Here is a 20882-nt window from a genome sequence, read left to right as displayed (position 1 = left end):
AAGGGCGGGGGAGAGGGATGTTCTTTCGGAGGGTCGTTGCAGACTCGAATGCTTCCTTCAGCACGTTCGGATTCGGCGGAAATGCTGTGTGAGCTGGTCAAAAGCCGAGATATCCCGTGGTGAATTAGTCAGGTATTGGCACAGCAAAGCCTGCCCTGCATCTACAAAGCAAACGTGAAAAGTGTGATGGCACAGAAGTGCAGCTGCAAGCTTGCCCGAGAAGCTGGGTAAAAGGAAGTATAGTTCTGGCTTGACAACCCATCCACCACATCACACAGTGGCAACGGTTTGGGCAGTATGCAAAGTAGAAATCACCAAGGCTCTTTCAATAATCATTTCAAACCCAGGATTCCTGCCACCGAGAAGCCGATACCGCACCTCCACATGACCTTCCACAATGGGTAATATGGATGAACAGAAGATGCTCGGTTACCAGCGATTTCACATCCGATGCAAGAATAAGATATTCCAGAATGGGTGCTAATGATAGGGGGCTAGAGTTGAAGTAGATCATTTAAACTCAGTTGATCAAACAAACAAAACGAAGAAAAGGTTTTCCATTGAAATATTGTCAATGAAAACCATCAATTTTCATCCCAGCCCAACCAGTCCACCCCTGTTGGTGGATTGACGTGTTCATACGTCGCTGCAGATCATGCCTCTGAAATGTCCCAGTAGGTTATTGAGTGAGGGACCGTTTGCGATAATTGTTCGCCACCTCAGCGATGCACACAGGGGCATGGTTGATTTTTTTGAACACCTCAATTTTTCGTTCACCCCTGTTTCCTTGTTTGCCCCCCTTCCTTCCCGTTGTCTGTTTTAATGGATTACCATGCGATCAGAACTGAGCAGGTCTGAGAGGGCTATACTTGCGTTTGTTTGTGCTGACTGTTCGGGATTTGAAATCGCAGCAAAACCAGCGAAATGAACTGTTATTACTCGTCACACTCTATTGCATTATTATTTTCTGGGCAAGCACGTAGGAGCACAGAGTGCAATGGCGCTACAGCGCTGCGTAACGGATGAACGTGAAACCTGCGATATGGACCGCGCAATCCATAATATCGGTCTTTCAAAGTGAAAGCTCAGAATTGTTTGAAAATATTTTTGTTCGAGGCTTTTTCCGTACATACACAAAAATATCAGAAGACCAAAGCATCAATCTGAACGAACACAAATCCCCAAACTAGTCTGATACCAACATCCCACTACATCCTGCCTTGACAATTTGTCCCTCTCATCCCCCACCTATCTCCGCCCCCTTTCTCCCCTCAATACTCCTTGGAGAAATCAACGAACGGTTTCTACCTCCGGGTGAACCCTCTGCCGAACCCGGAAAGCGAACCTGACCTTCTCCAAACGCAGGAATTCTGCCAGGTCACTCACATATAACCCCGCCTTCGGCGGCGGCACATGTCTCCTCATGAAATCCGTCACCTACCGGTACCTAAAGCCCTTGTGCAATTGTTGAATTCCTCCAAGTCATTCAGTCCCGCAAACTTGCCTTCTATAAACAAGTATCTCAGGTTGTCTATCCTGACATGCATCTACCCCCAGAGCCTTGCATCCAGCTCGGCCGGTTGAACCCAGCTATTGTCACATATGAACGCCGACAACCGCATGCTCTCCAGCCAAAGATATTGCCTGCGCAGCACGGTAGCATTGTGGATAGCACAATTGCTTCACAGCTCCAGGGTCCCAGGTTCGATTCCAGGCTTGGGTCACTGTCTGTGCGGACTCTACACATCCTCCCCGTTTCCTCCGGGTACTCCGGTTTCCTCCCACAGTCCAAAGATGTGCAGGTTAGGTGGATTGGCCATGATAAATTGCTCTTAGTGTCCAAAATTGCCCTTAGTGTTGGGTGGGGTTACTGGGTTATGGGGATAGGGTGGAGGTGTTGAACTTGGGTAGGGTGCTCTTTCCAAGAGCCGGTACAGACTCGATGGGCTGAATTGCCTCCTTCTGCACTGTAAATTCTATGAAACTGCCTATATACATGGAACGCGAGAATGGAAGAGGTGACAACAGTCCTGCCGTCAAAACCGCCCCCCTACACGAATTCGCATCCATTCGCCCCCAAACCGATCTCACCACTACCGCCTAATTCCTCACCATTGCACTGTCCGACCGATAACAATTTATCAGAACCGGCAATGCCCTTCAAACTCGCCCCCTCTCCAGAAACACGTGCCTCACCCATGATGTCCTCCCCCCCCCCCCCCCCCCCCGCACCTCCCCCACACACACACACATAACCACAGAAATGAGCCTGTTACCCTTTTCGAAAAATGACTTCGGAACAAAGAGTGGGAGGTTTTGGAATATGAACAAGAACCCCGTTCAACACCGTCATTCCCAACCTCTGCATGCCAGTACCTGCTGCAACACATCCCACCTCTTAAAATCCGCCTTCATTCCCCCGAACAATCGTTTCTAAATTGAACCAAAGTTCAGTTTGTGTGGCTGGGCCCAGCTCCGTTCCACTTGGATTCCTAGATACCTAAAACTCGCCCCACCGCCCTGAACGGCCACAGGCATAACCTCCCAGCTTGCCCTCTCGCACTGATTGGTAACACCTTGGTCTTCGCATGTTCAATTTGTACCGTCAAAACCAGCCAAATTCCCTCTAATCTCCATCATCCCTCCAATGCTGCCCACCGGGTCCGAAATATATAATAACACATCATCGGCATATAGTAAAACTCTCTGGTTTGCACCTTTCCGCCCCCAACACTATCCCTCTCCAATCCCTCAACGCCCAAAGCACAATTTTCAGCAGCTCTATCAGCAAGGCATAACGCAACGTGGAGGGTGGGCACACCTGCCTTGTCGCACAATGTAACCGAAAGTACCCCAAACTCATCCAGTTTGTCTAAACACGAACGCCAGCGCCCCCTAGAGCACGGAACCAGGTCCATGAACCCCTGCACAAACCTGAACTGTACCAGCACCGCCAACAAATAGGCCCACTCCACCAGGTCAAAGGACTTCTCTGTGTCCATTGTCACCACTTCTTCTAACTCCTCCCCGCCCCCGAGGCCATCATAATTACATTAAGTAGCCTGCACACTTTCGCCAACAACTGCCTTCCCTTCACAAATGTCACCTGGATCTCCCCGATCACCACGGCTCACATTCCTCAATTCGCGATGCTAGCACCTTAGCCAATAATTAGCATCAGTATTGATATCTGGTGGTACGGCCTACACTGCTCCGAGTCCTTCTCTTGCTTTAAGATGAGGGAGATAGAAGCCTGTGACAATGTTGGGGAGAGCTCCCCCAAATGCCTCACCTCATTGTACGTCCTCACGAACAATGCCCCCCGCGCTCAACACCAAACATCTAATAAAACTCTATTGGGAACCCGGGGTGTTCCTCACCTGCATCGCACCCTCGTGGTCAATCTGCTACCTTAACGCAATTACGGCCCCAAGCCCCTGCAACCTCTTCCCCTCCACCTGACAGAACTCCAACCCTTCCAGGAACTGCCGCATCCCCTCCTCCCCGACCGCGGGCTCCGACTCTTGCAGCCCTCTCGAAGGTCTCAAATGCCCCATCATCCCTCCGAATCCGCCAACACCTTACCCCTCTCGCCCCCCCCCCCCCCCAATGTGCCTTGCCACCACCTGCTTCCTCAGGTCATGGGGCAGCATCATTTTCGCATTTCCCCTTACTATTAGAGTGCCCCTCTGTCCCTCCGCAACCGACCTCCTGACTTTCCCATCGACACTAACCAAACGCCTGGAACCTCTCCCTCTCCTCTGGCGTGACCTAGTACCTCCGATCTACGCTTGTAATGTCCTACACCAGCCTCGCTGTCCCCTAATGTTTCATCCTCTCCTTATGCGCCTGGATTGAAATAACTTCCCCCTAATCTACTGCAATGGCGTGCCTCTAAACTCTCCTCTGCAATGGGCCAGCGAGCCGCTCAGACCAAGGGCGCTTCCGAAAATACAATACAATATCGTTATTAGATATAGTTTAATACGTATACAGTTCCCTGCTCGTAGCATGACCGGACAACACAATGTAATTTACTCCAGCTATTTCCAGGAAAATGGAGAGAAGCACAACACGCTAGAATTAGTCAACACTACCTTACTTCGGGCAAGATGTAGGAGAGCAAAGGAAAATAATCTGAGATACAAGGTGGCCGGTTATCCCCGACAGACTGTTTCTCTCAGCCAAGAGATTGATGATGAAGACAATGCAAATTTCCAGGTCAGAGCGGACGTTCGTTCAGCAACAAAGTGCGGAACTTGCTTTAGCGCCTCCTTTGAGCACAGGGCGGTTGATTGTGTTTTCTAACCTGTGGTGTACTTTTGTGCGACGCAGCCCCGCATTTATGCTCGGGAACACGGCAACAAATTTGAGCAGAGCAAGATCCCACGACACCACTGTGTCTGGACCACCAAATCTTTGGTTAGTAACTGTAGGTCAGAGCTCAGTATTAAACACGGGGATTTGAGGTTAGTCGTCTTTTCATTTGTGCCAGAAAAAACTCTGATTATATCAGAGATGGCTGACAGAATGTTTAATTTTTTCCTCAGGGCCAACAGTGCAAAAGATCAGTGCTTCCCTCACTTCTCCACCGTGGGATCATAGACATCTGTCCAATCCAGTTATGCCTTGAGTTGCTGATCATTCTCACATCAGTGTTGACCTTATTCTTCAATATTTCACAACACTGATATTTTTGAAGATTACTTGGCATTTTCTCTCATTGCTGCTACGCGCAGATTACGACTCTGACTTAATAGCGACTCACAAGGGACTATTATGGCCCCGCTATTGTACAGCCCGGAGTTTAGTCTAACTCCTTGTCGAGTAACTCCGTCCCCTTTTGGAACTGTAGCATGAACCCTTTTAACCCCAAACTGCACTGTGCTGCGAGAAGGCGGGTAATACGTTGCCGAGGAGTTTATCAGTATATCGCTGCAGTATTTTCAAGAATTAAGAATGCATTGATGTTGTCTTTCCCGACAGAAATTAAGTTGAATTAATATAGCTGAAACAACAAAAGAACTGATATAATATGTGAAATGATATCACATAGCTCGTGGTGCGAAATTGACGCAGAAACACATTTTAATTGATAGAACAGGAGGGAATTGCATTGAAACCGGTCGGAAAAATCGATTCGTGCAGACAGTTAGATCAATAACACAGAGTTGGATACTCACCTAGTCAAACATGTAAACAGACACATAGGTAAACAGACAAACAAAGACCCGAAGATACAGAGAGATCATTTATCTCCTATAGATATAAGCTGAGCCCTTACAGCTTTTTGTTGAACGCCCCGAACTCTTGGAGTCGCTGTGCTCACTCCAGGCACAGTAATAGACGGCGGTTTGATTCGCCAGCAAACTGGGGGACTCCAGGTAAAAGTGTGTGCTGTTGGGTCTCCTGGCCGTGAAACCGTCCACCTGAAATGTGGGTGTCACCACGTCAGCATAGTTAGAGTAGAACATGTTTTGAGGCTCTCGATCGGGACGCCACCTGTACCAGTGGAAATAGGAGCCAGCTGTTGCTTGTTTGTTGAGGCACTCGATCCTAAGTTGAGTCCTGGGGAAAGTGGATATGGATGCGGGCGTCTGTAAGATTACCACCGCCTGCACTCCTGTAAAATACGGAGAAAGATAAAATGTGGAAAAATAGTTGCAAATCCAGGAATATTATCGAAATAGGTATAATTTCAGCTCCACCTCACCTGTCAGTATTAGCAAAACAAAGAGCTGGGACACAGCCATCTCTGGAGAAAGGTGGTTGCGTTCAATGTGTGAATTCACTTGAGCAGTTCTATTGAGGAATATCTGAAATGTACGGCGCTTGCAGCAATATATATGTTTCCGTATTCCGGCAGGCTGGATCGCTCTTTCTTCATTGGCTCGTGTGCCTGATCTCGTCTTTTTCGATGAGAAAGGGGTGTGGAGGCTGGGCGATAGGTTCATTCACGATTGAGCTGTTGAAATGAAGCCTGCAGCCACCTCCTTCTGAACCGCGCCCACGTTTTTCCTTCTGATTGCCACTTGCTCAGATCATGCGCTCAGCGCCAACTCTCCCAAAGTTCTGTGAAACACCCTCTTGCGGCTGAGCCAGTTATTCGATGGCACCATTCCGTTAGAACTCCTCTCCTTCCCGCCCCAGTCCGCAGCACAGTTCCGAAAGAAAGTCTTTGCATCTCGCTGAATCACCACGTTTTATTTAAACACTCGATAACAAAGTTTCGAGCGAGGAAGGCGTAGGCGGACACACATCGCCACCTCCTGGCTATGCAATGCAACTGCAACGTCCCAGTTGGATGGGGTGGCGCTGACGACTCTTCTAGTTGTACTTTGCGATATGGATGATTTCAATTGTCCTTCCCTGCGTAAAATGCTGTCTTCCGCTTCATTGTACCGCGTGTAATAAATAAAATAAAATATATTCTGTCACTCGGTTGCCCTTAATATATACTGTGCTTAAAGTTGACCACTAAGCCTTAATTCATCGCTCTTTCTTAACCTATGGAAGCCTCCTTATATTATGCCTCCGATTCGGATCGGCTGCTTAGTCCTATCCAATTTAACTTGAAATAAGTCCGCGGTGTGTGCTTCAACTGGTCTATGTTGCGGCGATATCCTCAATCATCCCGTTCAATATCAGTGATTGAGGCTGTACTTAAAATAGTCACCAACAGAAATCTAACAGCAAAACCTCATAAACATTTCAGTCGATGTTCTGTGATTAAAGGAAAACAAATACATTTAACGCAGAACACTAAGTCATCAGATCTACTCAGACTACTGCAATTAAATGACCCTCTCTTTAACATGTCCTTATTTCTTTTTCGCTTTCTTTTCCATCCACCCCCACCACCCCCTCTATCTCTATCGCTACAAATAGACAGATTGTTGCTTCTTCGTGCACCTGTTTCGAAACCTAAACGAGCAAAACTGCGCAAAGCTGCGAGGGTTCTGAGAGAACCTAATCTTTTCTCTTCTCCAGTTTCTGTCGCGGCTTCTGCTGAGTCTGCAGCTGTGTGCACCCTCACTGACTGCGCAGTAATACACCGCCGAGGCGGCTGGGTTAATTCTGTGGATACTGAGAGTGCACAGCTTATCGTTCATCGTTCGGGTGGTTTCAAATCCCGTTTTGAAGCTCTCTTCGTATTGAGCGTCGCTGCCTCTGTACCTGTACCCGATGAGCGTGAATCCTTGTCCAGAAATCTGGCGGTACCAGAACACGACATTACGAACGGTCCCATTCTGATAACAATTTAACCCGGCTTCTTGATCCAGTTCCGCAGCGACCCAAGCCGGCCACTGATGTATGACATCCCCAGGGGAACACTCTGAAAAAACAGGCGATATGTTTAATAATCGGATACATCTGAGAAGTTGGAGTATATTTCCAGTTGGTGCCTGGGAAAATAACCGACACGAGACAGTGTTTCACCTGCATGAAGTGGTTACAATGCTCAGGTCAAGCACACAATTAGTCCGATATGTCTGGAATTATCAGCAAAGGAAGAGGGGAACAATGAAAAACGTTCAGTTTTTTCCAAAACCGTCGCTTTCTGGAACATAAAGCTAAATTGAGAATATGTGTTATCAATGATTTTCTAATAGCTTGAATAATGTTAAAAGCCTTTTCGCAAGAATATACACCAATTGGCATATCGCTGTTCGATATTGTTTTCTTGCGCGAATAAAGATATCCGATCATGGCATCAAACAGATTCGTCACTTTTTTTCCCGTTGAAAGCGAGAAATGTACAAGACTTAGAATTAGTCAAAGTTTTCTTACTTGGAGATAGAAATACAAGAGCAAATGCGAGGAAACTGAGATGCATGGTTGACGGCAATCGACTATATAATGTTGTTGCAGAGGGCTGGGAATGAAAGGGGTTGTGCAGCATGAACAACTATCTGCGTCAGGGCCGGAAGTTGGTTTTAGTACACTTTTACCATCCCAGCTGTTGCTGCGACTCTGAGTCGGATGCGGGAGCGGAACCCTCGCTCGATAGATCGTGAGTTCTTATTTTTATTTAGAGACACGGATGAACAAAATCATAGGACTGCCGATTATCTTTTAGCAAAATAACAAAACATTTTAAGACAAGAAACGATTAAAACAGGGGCTAATTTAGCATAGGGCTAAATAGCTGTCTTTGAAAGCAGGCCAGCAGCACGGTTCCATTCCCGTACCAGCCTCCCCGAACAGGCGCCGGAATGTGGCGACTAGGGGCTTTTCACAGTAACTTCATTTGAAGCCTACTTGTGACAATAAGCGATTTTCATTCCATTTCATTTCAAACTGTCGACTGTCGTCAAAACCCACCGATTCACTAAAGCCCTTTAGGGAAGGAAATCTGTCATCCTTACCTGGTCTGGCCTACTTTTGACTCCAGATCCACAGCAACGTGTCTGACTCTTATTTTCCTCCAGCCCTGGCACAGCCTACGTCCCATGAACAAATAATAAATAAAACAATGCTTCCCATTCTTCGAGGATGTTTTAGGCGATGTGAGCCAAGCTTGCTGTAGCGTTGGCCCGATTGAACTAATGTCAGAGCTTGTGAGACTCGCCTCACAGTTAATCGACCTTGAACAGTTGCTGGAGAAGTCATGTATTTAATATAACTAAACGGGTAGCTGGTAAATCCAGAGACTGGCTTATCGACAACAGCTGAGCTGCAAATCTCAAATCGTTCAAAACGGGTAAAGCTGGTAGTTTTGCTCTGCTAAAGTGAAGAAATTAACTGCTGGGTTTTAAAGATAAACTGGTAGTTCCAGGTTGAAGATCATTGACCCGATATCTTTAGTGCAACATTTATTCACTTAATAGAGTAAAAATCTCATTGCGGGCTCTGTGGGCTTTGAAAATATGCGGCGACGCCAATATTGCAGGATTCTCTAGCAGTGATATACCAATCAGCTCTACTATAAGTGCACCTCTGTACAGAAGGACAATTGAATGCTCAAACTATTCGACGGTATGAACTTCTGGTTTCTCAGAAGAAACGCACCAAAACAAAGCCAAGAGAAGCGGGAAAACGGGTTGCAAACAGCTTCAGAAAATATGTCAGGTCCCAGGGGCATAGGAATTATCTGGAGCTGCATCTCGACTTTGCACAATGGGACAGTGAGGTGCCCCTGCCCTGAAAACGTTGGTTTAGCCACCTCAGTGCTGCTAATGTCATCAAAAATATTTGCATGGATGGCACCCGGAATGACGAGGGACGTCCGCTTATTGGCTAGCTTGTGGTTTAGAAAACCGGGAACCGCTCCTGCTGAGAACGAGGTGGAGCCTGACTCCCGGCTCAGCTCCTGAACGTGGAAAGAAAGAACAAATCGCAACAGGTTGAACGGCCCCGAAAAACACCTCAGTGCTAAAAATCGCCAGGAAACTACGGAAGCGCCTGTGTTATGGGCAGAAGACTCATGGGTGGATGTTTGTCATCATAACTGGCTTCGATCGAATAATTGGGAAGAAACGATGTTCCCTCAAGTCGGATCGGTAACGAGAGGGCACAGATATAAAATGAGGGACGCGAGAGAAAGGAAAAGTAAGCGGGATATTAACGGAAGGACCGAGAGAGCCTGCTCCATATCTGCGTATGTTCCTACTCCCTATTTTTGAATTTGTCTGTCAATCTAGCCACGTAAGTGAACATATATGCCTCAGTATCTGTCTGCTAATGCACTAAGTACACTGTAAGTAAAAGCTGTGAGTTTGCGTCTCCAAGGCAGCGCAGGTTTTTGTAGCACGGTTCTGCCCGAGTGCATGTCTGTGCATCACTGGAGGCGCAGAAATACACAGCTGCGTCGCTCGGCTGGAGCTCCTCGATCGCCAGATTGAAGATACCTTCTGGAGTCTTCTGCGCCTTGAACCGCTCCGTGATTCCTTCCGATCTAGTTGGCTCAGCTCCTTGTACTGCGTACAAAATGTGCCGGAGCCCTCGGTCCAGCGACTGACGGTACCAGTACATGTAAGTATCAGTCCCGCGTTGGGCGCATGGAATCGTTACAGACTCTCCATTTTTCACCGTTATTGATCTTATGGACTGTACGATCTTTTGAGACTCGCCAAGCCCTCGAAACAGAACAAGAATTATGAGTATTAACCTGGCCAGCTAGGCAATCCGATTGCAAAACTGAATTTGAAATAAACATTGGATCATTGTACAGGGGCATTAATGGGACTGAACAGGGAATGAATGGGACAAGAACACAAGGTGTCCAAAATCTAATAAGTGGGCACAGAGTTCGAGGCACAATATCCTGATGCCCTATGTTTGCTCAAGCGCTTCCCCCATTTACACCATTTGAATTTTTCAATAAGTACATTTTCGCGCTCTCTAAAGCCACACATACAGTTGCCTCGGAGATATTGAACTCGACATTTACTTTTAACGGAGCAGCATGGTCTGCATTTTTACAAATGCGTTTTCTGAAGCTGCTTTGTCCCCGCCACTGCATATTCAACTGGTGTGTCCTCCAGCCCAGGACAATGTGTTTCTTGCCGATACGTCCAGTGCAGAAAAATAGATCAAACCTGCAGGTATCTGGCGTTCCCTGCGGGCCCCCTTGGTTTGGAATGCCCCCAATGTAAGTATTGAAGTTCCTCACGTCTGCAATGTTACAACACTCAACTATCCAAACCAATTAAAGTGTTCGCTTGCTCACGGGACAGCGCAAGATAATTTATTTAACAAGCATGTTCCTTTCCTTTACACACCTCTCCATCCTTCCGTCGCACCCCCCCCCCCCCTCTCTCTCTCGGTTTCCCTCTCTCTATATACGTTATTTGAAGATTCCACCCTACCTATCTTTACTAGCCGCTTGATCGTCGGGATTCATTATGTGTTCCAGCCCAAATCTCTAACTGCTGCACGTGGCGGTGGCTTCTCGCTTTACTCACCCGCCAATAGGAAGAAGATGTAACTGGAAAGACAGCGCCAAGCCGACATGATGCAGGCGGAGGGTGTCTGAGGAGAGATTGCACTCTCAATTGGTCGCACACAGGCAGGAGGTGCGAGGCCGCCCGCCTGCAAGAGGTGACGAAACTGTGCACGTCAACTCCGAACGGCAGCCTTGCCCTTATTGCCTGACCCAGAGGCCCGCCCTTTCTTCTCTCACTGATATACACACCACGCCTCCCATTTTGGCCGCCCCGCTGCTCCATCTACACACCTTTCACGCCTGATCCGCTGAGAATCAAGCCCGCTCGCGTTTTCTGTCGCAGGGATTTTCTGGAATGAGTCGTCTTGCCGGGTTGGCACCGTGACCAATGCTGATGTTCCGCAATGATCGATCTCATCCCAATTGCTTTGAATTGACCGGAACGATTAGCTGCACTTAACCAGAGGTACCCAAGAAATAAGAGTTTCATTATGAGGAAATATCAAATATTGATTTTCGGTGAATAGGGAACATGGAGTCATGGTCTATTCCTATTGCTGGCATCCTCAGAATACATGATAGAGACAAACAAATTAGTAAGTCCCTTGCAGCTGAAAATATGAATGAAACCAGATCAGCGCTCACAAGAAATACAAGTTCAGAAAGAGTGTTATAGAGGGACAGAGCCAAGCCGAAAGAGCGAGACCGGCAATCGGAGCAGCCTCTCGTTCTCTCTCTGGATTTATCTCAGACTCTCTCTCTCTCCGCAACACCTACAAGAATGATTTCAATAATTAGATGTTTCAACATTTATGTTAACAGTGTTCAGGATCAACGAAACAAGGCGGGGGAGGGGAGAGTTTAATTTCAAGTATGACGTGATCTCAGTGACGAGTAAATGGTCATCGAAAGGCCACGGAACGGCCTGCCCCATTGGCCTACTGGAGCCTCGAAGCAGTCAAGCGTTCCACAACCTTTTTCTATGGAACAGGATGGAGAGAGGGCTCACACCTGTGGTTACTGGGAGTCTGAATGACATCCTGGTTTTGTGCACCAGCATTGACGAGGATAAATTACCTCCTCCAATCATAGAACCACAGAGGTGGAGCTTCACAGCACATAATTCTCGCCTGTTTCGGCCAGTTATTGAGTAATAGACAGGGAGAGGTGAATTAACCTTATCACTTTATTATTCATCTGGCGCAAGCAACTCAATGAGCCTCCTTCCATATCCCCGGGAGGAACTCATTGCCCTGCCCCCCTGGAGTCAAATGAAAGTGATGTGAAGAAACATAAACTAATTTTGTTCCCTAAATGGCATCGACGACGCAGATGCATTTGTTTGAGAAAGGAATGAGGGCATCGTGACTGTAGTTTTGACATCCAGAATGAAGTAACAGATTTCTGTTAATCGAATGTGATTCAGATATTTATGCAAATGCGTGAAAAATGGTGAGGTGGAAATCACCAATGATCTAACTACCTGGCAGGAAATGGTTCGAGCGGTGGCTATATGGCCTCCTAGTTTTCCTGCGCAAGAAACCCGAAGGCCAGACATTTTTGTTTTCAATTTTGAGTGTCAATTCATTTTTTCCAATTAAGGGGCAATTCAGCGCGGCCAATCCACCTAGCTTGCCCATTCTTGGGTTGTGGGGACGAAACTACGCAAACACGGGGAGAATGTGCAAACTCCACACGGACAGTGACCGGGATCGAACCTGGGACCTCAGCGCCGTGAGGCCGCAGTGCTAACCCACTGCGCCGCCGAAGGCCCGGCATGATTGTGTTTCTGTCTAACCGGAGAACCGGGAGGGGGGGCGGTGCTGATTGTTTCTACCTCTTATTCTGTGTACTAGGCGCTACAGAATAAATAAACGTAGCCTTATTTATGTGCATGTGCATTGAGGGGGCCAATAGCCTTCTGTTGCTGTGTTTTTGGTTCAAGCGTCATCTGCGGGACATCATGGTCCTACCACGCCCTCTGCTGTCCCTGTTGTGAAAGGGAACAGAGTCTGTGCATGGATTAGAGTGGCTTACTTCTTTCGTTATTGTTGGATTTGGTGAATTTATTATTTAATTACTTGATATTTCTGTTCACGATTCCTTTCTAAGGCTATGCACAATCCAACCATGTCAGACCTCCCCCAGGTCAACCATTAGGTATCTGTTTGCCGTTTCTGGACAAACGTTCCTTCTCTGTGGAAACCTCTTTCCAGCCATGATCTCGGTTCCGGCATCATTCTAGTGCTTGTATATTGACGTCCCAGAATAGGGAAATGTATCTCTACGTGAAATGATGTTGTCCATCTTGGAAAAAAATGACATCTTTGTAAGGCAATGACAGATTTGATCTGGAACAGCCATACTGGGGGTTTTCTTAAACTGTTTGACAGTTGGGAGTCACTTTGAAAGCAGCTGGCACAGCAATGCACGCCCAGCTCCTCTGTCAGCGCGCTGAGCTCCTGCCCACTCTGCCGCTGGCCAGTAAGCCTGGGCACCGCTCCCCCTGCATTCGGAGATTCAAACTGCCGACGCTTGCCTCAATACTGCCCGTAGAATTGCAACTTCGGTGTACTGGTATTCGAATTAGTGCTTCCTGATTGGGTTTCTCACGGATAGCCTGTGCGAGCTCATTTCAGGCATAGAGAGGTAAGACAGTAAATTGTACATTTTTAAAATTCACTTATATGATGTGATCGTTGCTGACTTATATGACATTTATCTCTCACCTCTTCTTGAAGTGTATGGGGCTGGCTTAGCACAGGGCTAAATCGCTGGCTTTTGAAGCAGACCAAGGCAGGCCAGCAGCACGGTTCAATTCCCGCACCAGCCTCCCCGAACAGGCGCCGTAATATGGCGACGAGGGGCTTTTCGCAATAACTTTATTTGAAGCCTACTTGCGACAATAAGCGATTTTCACTTTGATTTCATTTCAAGTCAGCGGGTTGCGAGGGCATTTCAGAGTCAACATTGCTCTGGATCCAGTGTGACATCGAGGCCAGAGCGGGGAACGAGAATAAATGTTAGGATCTTCCAGGTTTTAATTCCATTCACATATCACTATTAGAGGGATGAGAACCCAGGCCCCCAGATCATTTGCCCGGGTGTCTGGATTACTGGTCCACTGACAATACAGCCAACTCTCCTGCTCCCCATTCTGAAAAGGAACAGAATGAATGAATAAAGTGAAGGAAAAGTAAATTACTTTGATTATCAGTATTATTTTATACTCTAACTAGGTACTTTTTAAAAGGATATCAGGCAATCCGCCTCTTCCAGCCCCCCCCCCCCCCTCTTCCCACAGTGCATTTCAGACCTATAGGTAAAAAGGTGTTCTCCCTCCGAAATCCCATGCCCCCTCACCTTGAACTTATGGCCATTCGCGACTGACCCTTCATCGAAGAGGAACAGCTGTTCCCGATCCACCCTACCCATGACCCTCAAAATCGTGTACAGCTAGATCAGAGCGCCCATCAATCTCCTCTGCCGGAAGGAAAACCAGCCAGCCTCTCAACCTCCCTTCATAAGTTCAATGTTCCATGTCAGGTAATGTCACGCATGAAGCTCCTGGCACCTCCCCCATTGAAACGACATATTTCCCATAATGTGGCGACCAGAATTGCACACAGTACACCAGATATGACCTCGCCACACTTCTATACAACTCCAAAATGATCTCTCTCCTTTTGTAATCGAAGGCTGGATTGTGATTTAAGGTAGACATCAGATGAGGAAGTTCCCCAAAACGAAGTTGAAGGGTCGCTGCTGGGGGACGCCGCACGCGGATTTCCTGGCGGCGTGGGATCGTTTCAATGGGAAACCCAGAGCGATAGTCTCCAGTCCACCAGCACCGAGCTTCTCTACGCTGCGCCTTTCCCTATCGGCGGGATTTTATTCCCGCCGCTTGTCAATGGGATTTCCTACTTAAGCGTCTCCATGCCGCCGTAAAGCCACTGCAGGGAATGTATTGCCGGCAGGAAGAGTGAATCGGAGCGGCCAGAGCTGCCCATTGACCAGCCGCGCGAATAGAGAATCCCGCCGCCAGTGACCAGCATGCCGCCGAGAAACGCACGGCTGTGGGACCGTAAAATCCCGCCCAATCTTTTTAACGTGTTTTTTTTCTGTCAGTGTGAAATACTACTCCGACTTAAACACAGAATGATTATTGGATTTAAATGAACGGTAGTGAATCAGTTGGTTATTTAAGATAATCCATGCCTGTTTCACTGTCACATATATTCAGACATAACTGTAAATCCCAATGTTAAAAATCAATTAATTGATGAGCATAGGAAGGATCTATATCAATCTAAGACCGTTGCGGACCCAAGGGAGAAATGGAAAATTATATATTGCAAGGATGCGATGGTTAGCGCTGTTGCCTCACAGTACCAGGGTCCCAGATTCGATTACTGGCTTGGGACACTGTCTGTTTGGAGTCTGCACGTTCTCCTTGTGTCTGCGTGGGTTTCCTCCGGACGCTCCGGTTTCCTTCCACACGTCCCGAAAGATGTGGTGTTAGGTAATGGGACATTCTGAATTCTCCCTCAGTGTACCCGAACAGGCACGAATGTGGTGACTAGGGGTTTTTCATAGTAACTTCATTGCTTTATTCATTTAAGCCTATTTGTGACAATAATAAAGATTATTGTTCGAAAGATTATGATTAAAAAAGGCTGGGCGGATTTTTGTGTGGAGCTAAATTATTAATTCACGTAAATAGTTTGCAGAGACGGTAAAATATACTGGTCTTCTTCGGTTGTCTAGACTCTGAGACTTGCGCGGAATACTGTTGAACATTATGTACAGCGCTATTCAAAAAAGATTGGCGAGCTGCGTTATTGAACTGCTACAACCCAGATGCGTGACCTTCGGAACTCAGCTCCAAGAATTTGAGTCACAGGCAGTGAAGGGACGGAGATATGGTTCAAATTCAAGATGGTGTGTGGCCTGGAGAGAAATGTTCAGCTATTGTGTTCCTATGCATTTGTCCATTGATGTTCCAAGTACTTAAGTTAGCGGTTTGGCGAGTTGCTGCACTGCATCTGGAAGTGTGCACCGTATGCTGTGTTGAATTGCAGAGAGGCCTACTATTTCAGTCTATTGTTTTCAATTCATCCATGCGTTTGAACTGAAGAGCGCCACCTATTCGCAGAAGACACAACCTGCGGGCAATATTGATAGGCGATGCTCGGCAAACGTGCAGTAGCATGGGCAGAAATCAACTAACACGTGTAATTGACATTGGACGGTTGGAGGTGCCACCATTCCTTTAATGAAGCTAAATGGGCAGCTGGTAATTTCAGAGACCGGCTTAGAGTCAATAGCTGTGCTCTAAATTACATATGGTTCCATCCGTGTACGAATGGTAGAGTTCCTCTGCTAAAGTGAAGGGATAAATCATTGGATGTTAAGGCCTTGTAGCCACATGGCGAAGATCAATGAAACAAGATTTTCAGTGCACACATTTATTCGCTTAAAAAGTATGTGCCCCATTGCAGGCCGTGTGGGTGTTGAACGTGTGTGCAGGCGACAATATTGCAGGAGTATGCATTAGTGGTCTACAAATCGGCACTAATATAATCGTTCCTCTGTGCTGAATGGTATAACTATTCATTGGCACGCCTGCTAGCTTCTAAGAGTAAACAGCGACACTCGCAGGGAGAAGATGGGAAATGGGTTTCAAACAGTTTCAGGAAAGCTATCAGGAGACAGGTGCTGCAGACCTGCGAGTATCTGGAGCCGCGTCTGAACATTGCACGATGTGACCCTTCCCTGAATGTCTGTTTCACAATTCTATCTGGGTTTGCTACCTTAGTGGTGCTAATGTGATACAAAGCGATTTACCAGATAACACCCGGAATGACGGAGGACGTCTTTATTGGCTCGCGTGTAGTTTAGAATACCAGAGACAAATTCCTGGTATTTCCCGATGCTGCTGATAAGAGGTAGGGCCTACCCCCTTGACCAGCTCCTGCTAGTGGAATGAAATTACAAATCACACCTGGTTGAAGGGCCCCGAGGTACGCCTCAGGTTGAAGTATCGGGAGACAATGAACGGAGCACCTGTCTTGGGCAGAACACTAATTGGTGGATGTTTGTCATCATAACTGACTTGGATAGAATATGTGGTTAAAAAAATATATGTTCCCTGCAGTAGGGTCGGTAACGAGAGGGCACATATATAATTTAACGGAGAGATGGAGAGATTGCGAGCTGTGTATCTGTGTTTTCTTACGCCCTATTTGTCAGTCAGTCTGTCCATTTATCGAGCCACGTATGTAAAGATACATGCTCCATTCTCCGTCTATCTGTCTACTCGTAAAACATCCGAAAGTCAGTCTGAGACAGGGCAGGTTTTTGTAGCACGGTTCTGTCCGAGAGTATGTCTGTGCGCCGCTGGTGGCGCAGTAATACACCGCTGCGTCGCGCGGCTGCACATCTCCGACCATTAGATTGAAGGAGCCGTCTGCAGTCTTCTTCGCCTTGAACCGCGCTTTGAACTCGTCCGACTTGTACGGCTCCTCGCTTTGGAATGCATGCAGAATGTACCGGAGCCCCTGGTCCGGCGACTGACGGTACCAGAACATGTAATCATCAGATCCGTGCTGGGTGTGGGTGCATGCAATCGTTGCAGACTCGCCCTCTCTCATCGATATACACTTGCTGGACTGTACGATCTTTTGTGACTCGCCAAACCCTCGAAACATAACAAGAACTGTCAATATTAATGTGGTTAGGTATTCCACTCATTGCAAAACCAAAATTGAAAAACATTGGATACTTGTGTGAGGGGATTAATGATACGAAACACAATACATGGAGCATAAACACACAGTGGTCGTGATCTAATCAGATGGGCGCCGAGGCCCTGAATGTCCTCATGTCCCGATGTGCACATTTTTTCTGCATATTCCTGTACTTTTTGTTATTTGCCGATTCGTAAAATCCAGAATTATATATGTGCAATCATCAAGGATCTCGCGTTGTTTGGAAGCGGGTTTCGGGTCCCCCCTCGTGTCGCCATTAACATTTCTCACAGCTGTAATCTTACAGCACGCAACCATCCGAAAGAAATGATATCCTCCCTGGCTCACAGGGTAGAACACGATCATTCATCTGACAATCCTGATGCTTTCTTTGACATGATTTTCACGCTCTCCCACATTCCGTAACCGCCCCCCCCCCCCCCCCCCCTGGTTTCCCTCTCTTCATCCAAGTTGTTGTATGAATCCACCCCACGTTCGTCCCCAACCACTTGGTCTGCATTCCAGGTCAAAACCCCAATCTCCTCCATGTGACGGTTACTTCCCGATTTACTTACCCGCTAATAAGATCAAGAGAGTTGTTAAGAGCCAGAGACAAGCGGGCATGGTGCACGGCGGATGGTTTGTGGGCAGAAATTGCACTGTGAATTACGAACCCAGTGGTAGACGGAGCGATACAGACCGTCTGCAAGATATGAAGTAGTGTTGCAGCTCATCTCCTCGAGGCAGCCTTGCCCTTCAGTGCCTGACACAGAGACTCGCCCATCATTCTCTTTTGGAAATGCTCACCACGCCCCCCATTTTGGCAGCAGTTTCTCCATCTCTTTCTGACACCATTTAACTCCTAATCTTACTGAGTGTTAACCCCTCTCCCGTTCTCACGAGATTTCCTGGCGCATTAGCTTTCCCGATTAACCCGTTGGCTAATGCCCCTGTTATAAAATGGAGACCCTCTTCTCACTTGCTTTGAATTTATCAGAATGGTAGGTGCACTTAACAAGAGTCAACCGCGAAATAAGTATTTCCTGATCAGGAAGGTAATAAACATTGCTTTAAGTTGATTTTTGAACTTGGAGTCATGGTCGACATCGATTGTTTAAAAGACATGATAGATCATTCAAATAAATTATTTTGAATGGTAAAAGAGACCTGTGAAAAGATGAGGGTAAGATTAATATCCGATAAGGGCTGACAACAAAAAAATGCTACTTCAGAACTAGCCCAACTGGCCTTCGGAACTTCCGTTCGTATATCTCTACTTCTGCACCTCTCTCCCCCTCTCTGAATCTTCCTCGCGCAGAATCTTTCTCGGCGCCTCTCTCGCTATTTCTCTCTCTCTCTCGGTCTCTCCCTCTCTTTGTCTTACGTCCTCCACCTCACCCACAAGGATGAGGCCGAGTTATGGTATCAGGCATCAGATGACATTTGATGTGACGTTGACGGTACCAATGATAACCGAAACAGGGCTGGTTAACGAGGTTGAATTTCAGGTCTGACATGATCTATCTGACGATCATAATGGAATCGACCACGGAACGATCTGCTCCTCTTAATATGCGACAGGCTCCATGAGGTTGAATATTTCACGATCTGCTCCGGTATGAGAGGTTGGGCATAGTGATATTCCTATATAGTGTGGTTTCTAGCAGACTGAATGGTCTAGCTGTACCAGCCCTGAGGTAGCTGAATGACCTCCTATGACCTCCTATTCTAGAGCCAGACATGTTTTCACCACAAACTACTCCCCTCGATCTACCGTCTGCGTTGGGCAATTCTGGAGTCAGAAGCGAGGAAAAGATGCATTGCCCTGTCCCTTTTACTGTTCACCTGGCCAGAGGGAGTGAATGAGCCTCCTGTATATCTTCAACAGTATCTCGGTGCTCTACGCCTGGAGTCACATGGAAGACAGATCAGAAAACGTAAGCAGGTTTCCTTCCCTAAATTACAAGGGACGAGAGCTCGCTGAGTGTACTTTTCAATTCCACAAGTACCAAACGGATTTAAGTTCATCGAATGTGATTCAGGGTGTTGAGGGTGACGAAGCAAAGATGTGGAAAAAGTTTGAGATGCAAATCATCCATGATCTAACTAACTGACACAACTGGTTCGCACGGAGGCTCAATGCCTTCTTCCCATTCCTGTGCGAGAGGCCCGAAGGGTATTCCTGTTACTGTGTAACAGGATAGAACGGGCGAATGGCCTGAATCCTTTTTACAGGCATGAGCCGGGTAGGGGGATGGTGTTCCACGGACCTCCCTCTGCTCCTGTGAAAGAGGCTGGAGGGGATGAATGCGGTAATCCCTGTTCGTGTGCAGCTGTGTCTAGGGACCGAATGACCTGCTGCTCCTGCGTTTTGACTAAATGTTCACCTGTTCTACAACGTGGTCCTGCAGGAACCTCTGCTGTCCTTGAAAGTGAACAGAGTCGGTGTCTGCACTCTCGTCTATTCTTTACTTCACTCTTGTTGACTTTCGTGATATTCTTATTTCATTACTTACTTTTTCTGTTAACCATTCTATTTAAAGTTGGTTGCACCATCCAACCCTGCCAGTTCCTTAAATACCTCCCCAGGTCAACCATCAGCTTTCTCTTTACAGTTTCTAGACGAAGGTGTGTCGTGCCTAATGGACGGATACATGAATTCACTTCCACCATTATCCTTACGCATGTCCCTTTCCATATTCATCAGCGTCTGAAAACTGAAAACGTTTTTTCCTTCAAACTATTCTGACCTTCTTCACAAAGAAATACTTTCGTCTGCCAATGACAGATTTGATCTCGAACCGGTGTTTCCTGCTTGAATTGGGGGTTTTCTGTGCACCGTTCCATCGGCACTTAGTCCCCATGCAATGCACCTGCGGTTCTTTCTGCACAATTGCCTCCACCTTCTCCAGGGAAATTAGGGATATTCAATCCATATTATTGCCAGCCAACGAGACCCAGAGCCCACGACTGAAGGAGGAAAAGTGTTTCAAAGCCGCCCTCTCTGTTAGGGGCCATTAGTCAGGCTGACCTTGCCGGCCGGGACGGCATTGCGTGAAGAAAAAATAATCAATAAGGGAAAACCGTCTTCACACGTAATCAATGATGACAGCCAATAATCTATCAGCCTGGTTTAGTCTCTGTACTTACTCTGAAAAGCACCCGAGTCCGAAACTGATCAGCGGTTCTCAGAGCGAGGAGGGAAAGCAGTGGCTTCAGTTCCAAGAAATTTAGCTGCAGAGCAT

At 47.2% G+C, this 20882-nt stretch overlaps 1 protein-coding gene and 1 long non-coding RNA gene across 2 annotated transcripts in view; both read right to left on the bottom strand.

Annotated features, from left to right (window-relative positions):
- The window catches only part of LOC140410193 (immunoglobulin lambda-1 light chain-like), a 112925-nt gene that overhangs the window by 76705 nt on the left and 15338 nt on the right, over positions 1-20882 (bottom strand). Inside the window, exon 3 of the mRNA XM_072498166.1 lies at positions 3208-3229. Coding sequence (XP_072354267.1) covers positions 3208-3229 — 22 coding nt within the window. The remainder of the gene's footprint in view (positions 1-3207; positions 3230-20882) is intronic.
- LOC140410194 (uncharacterized) lies at positions 5071-6128 on the bottom strand. The gene is made up of 2 exons (XR_011940554.1): positions 5714-6128; positions 5071-5623 (listed from the first exon to the last, which is right to left on the bottom strand). It is a non-coding gene; the product is annotated as an uncharacterized lncRNA (long non-coding RNA).

Source organism: Scyliorhinus torazame, chromosome 4, assembly GCF_047496885.1.
Source record: "Scyliorhinus torazame isolate Kashiwa2021f chromosome 4, sScyTor2.1, whole genome shotgun sequence".
NCBI lineage: Eukaryota > Metazoa > Chordata > Chondrichthyes > Carcharhiniformes > Scyliorhinidae > Scyliorhinus > Scyliorhinus torazame.
The sequence above is the reverse complement of the archived record's forward strand: the minus strand, read 5'-3'. Positions and strand labels throughout refer to the sequence as shown.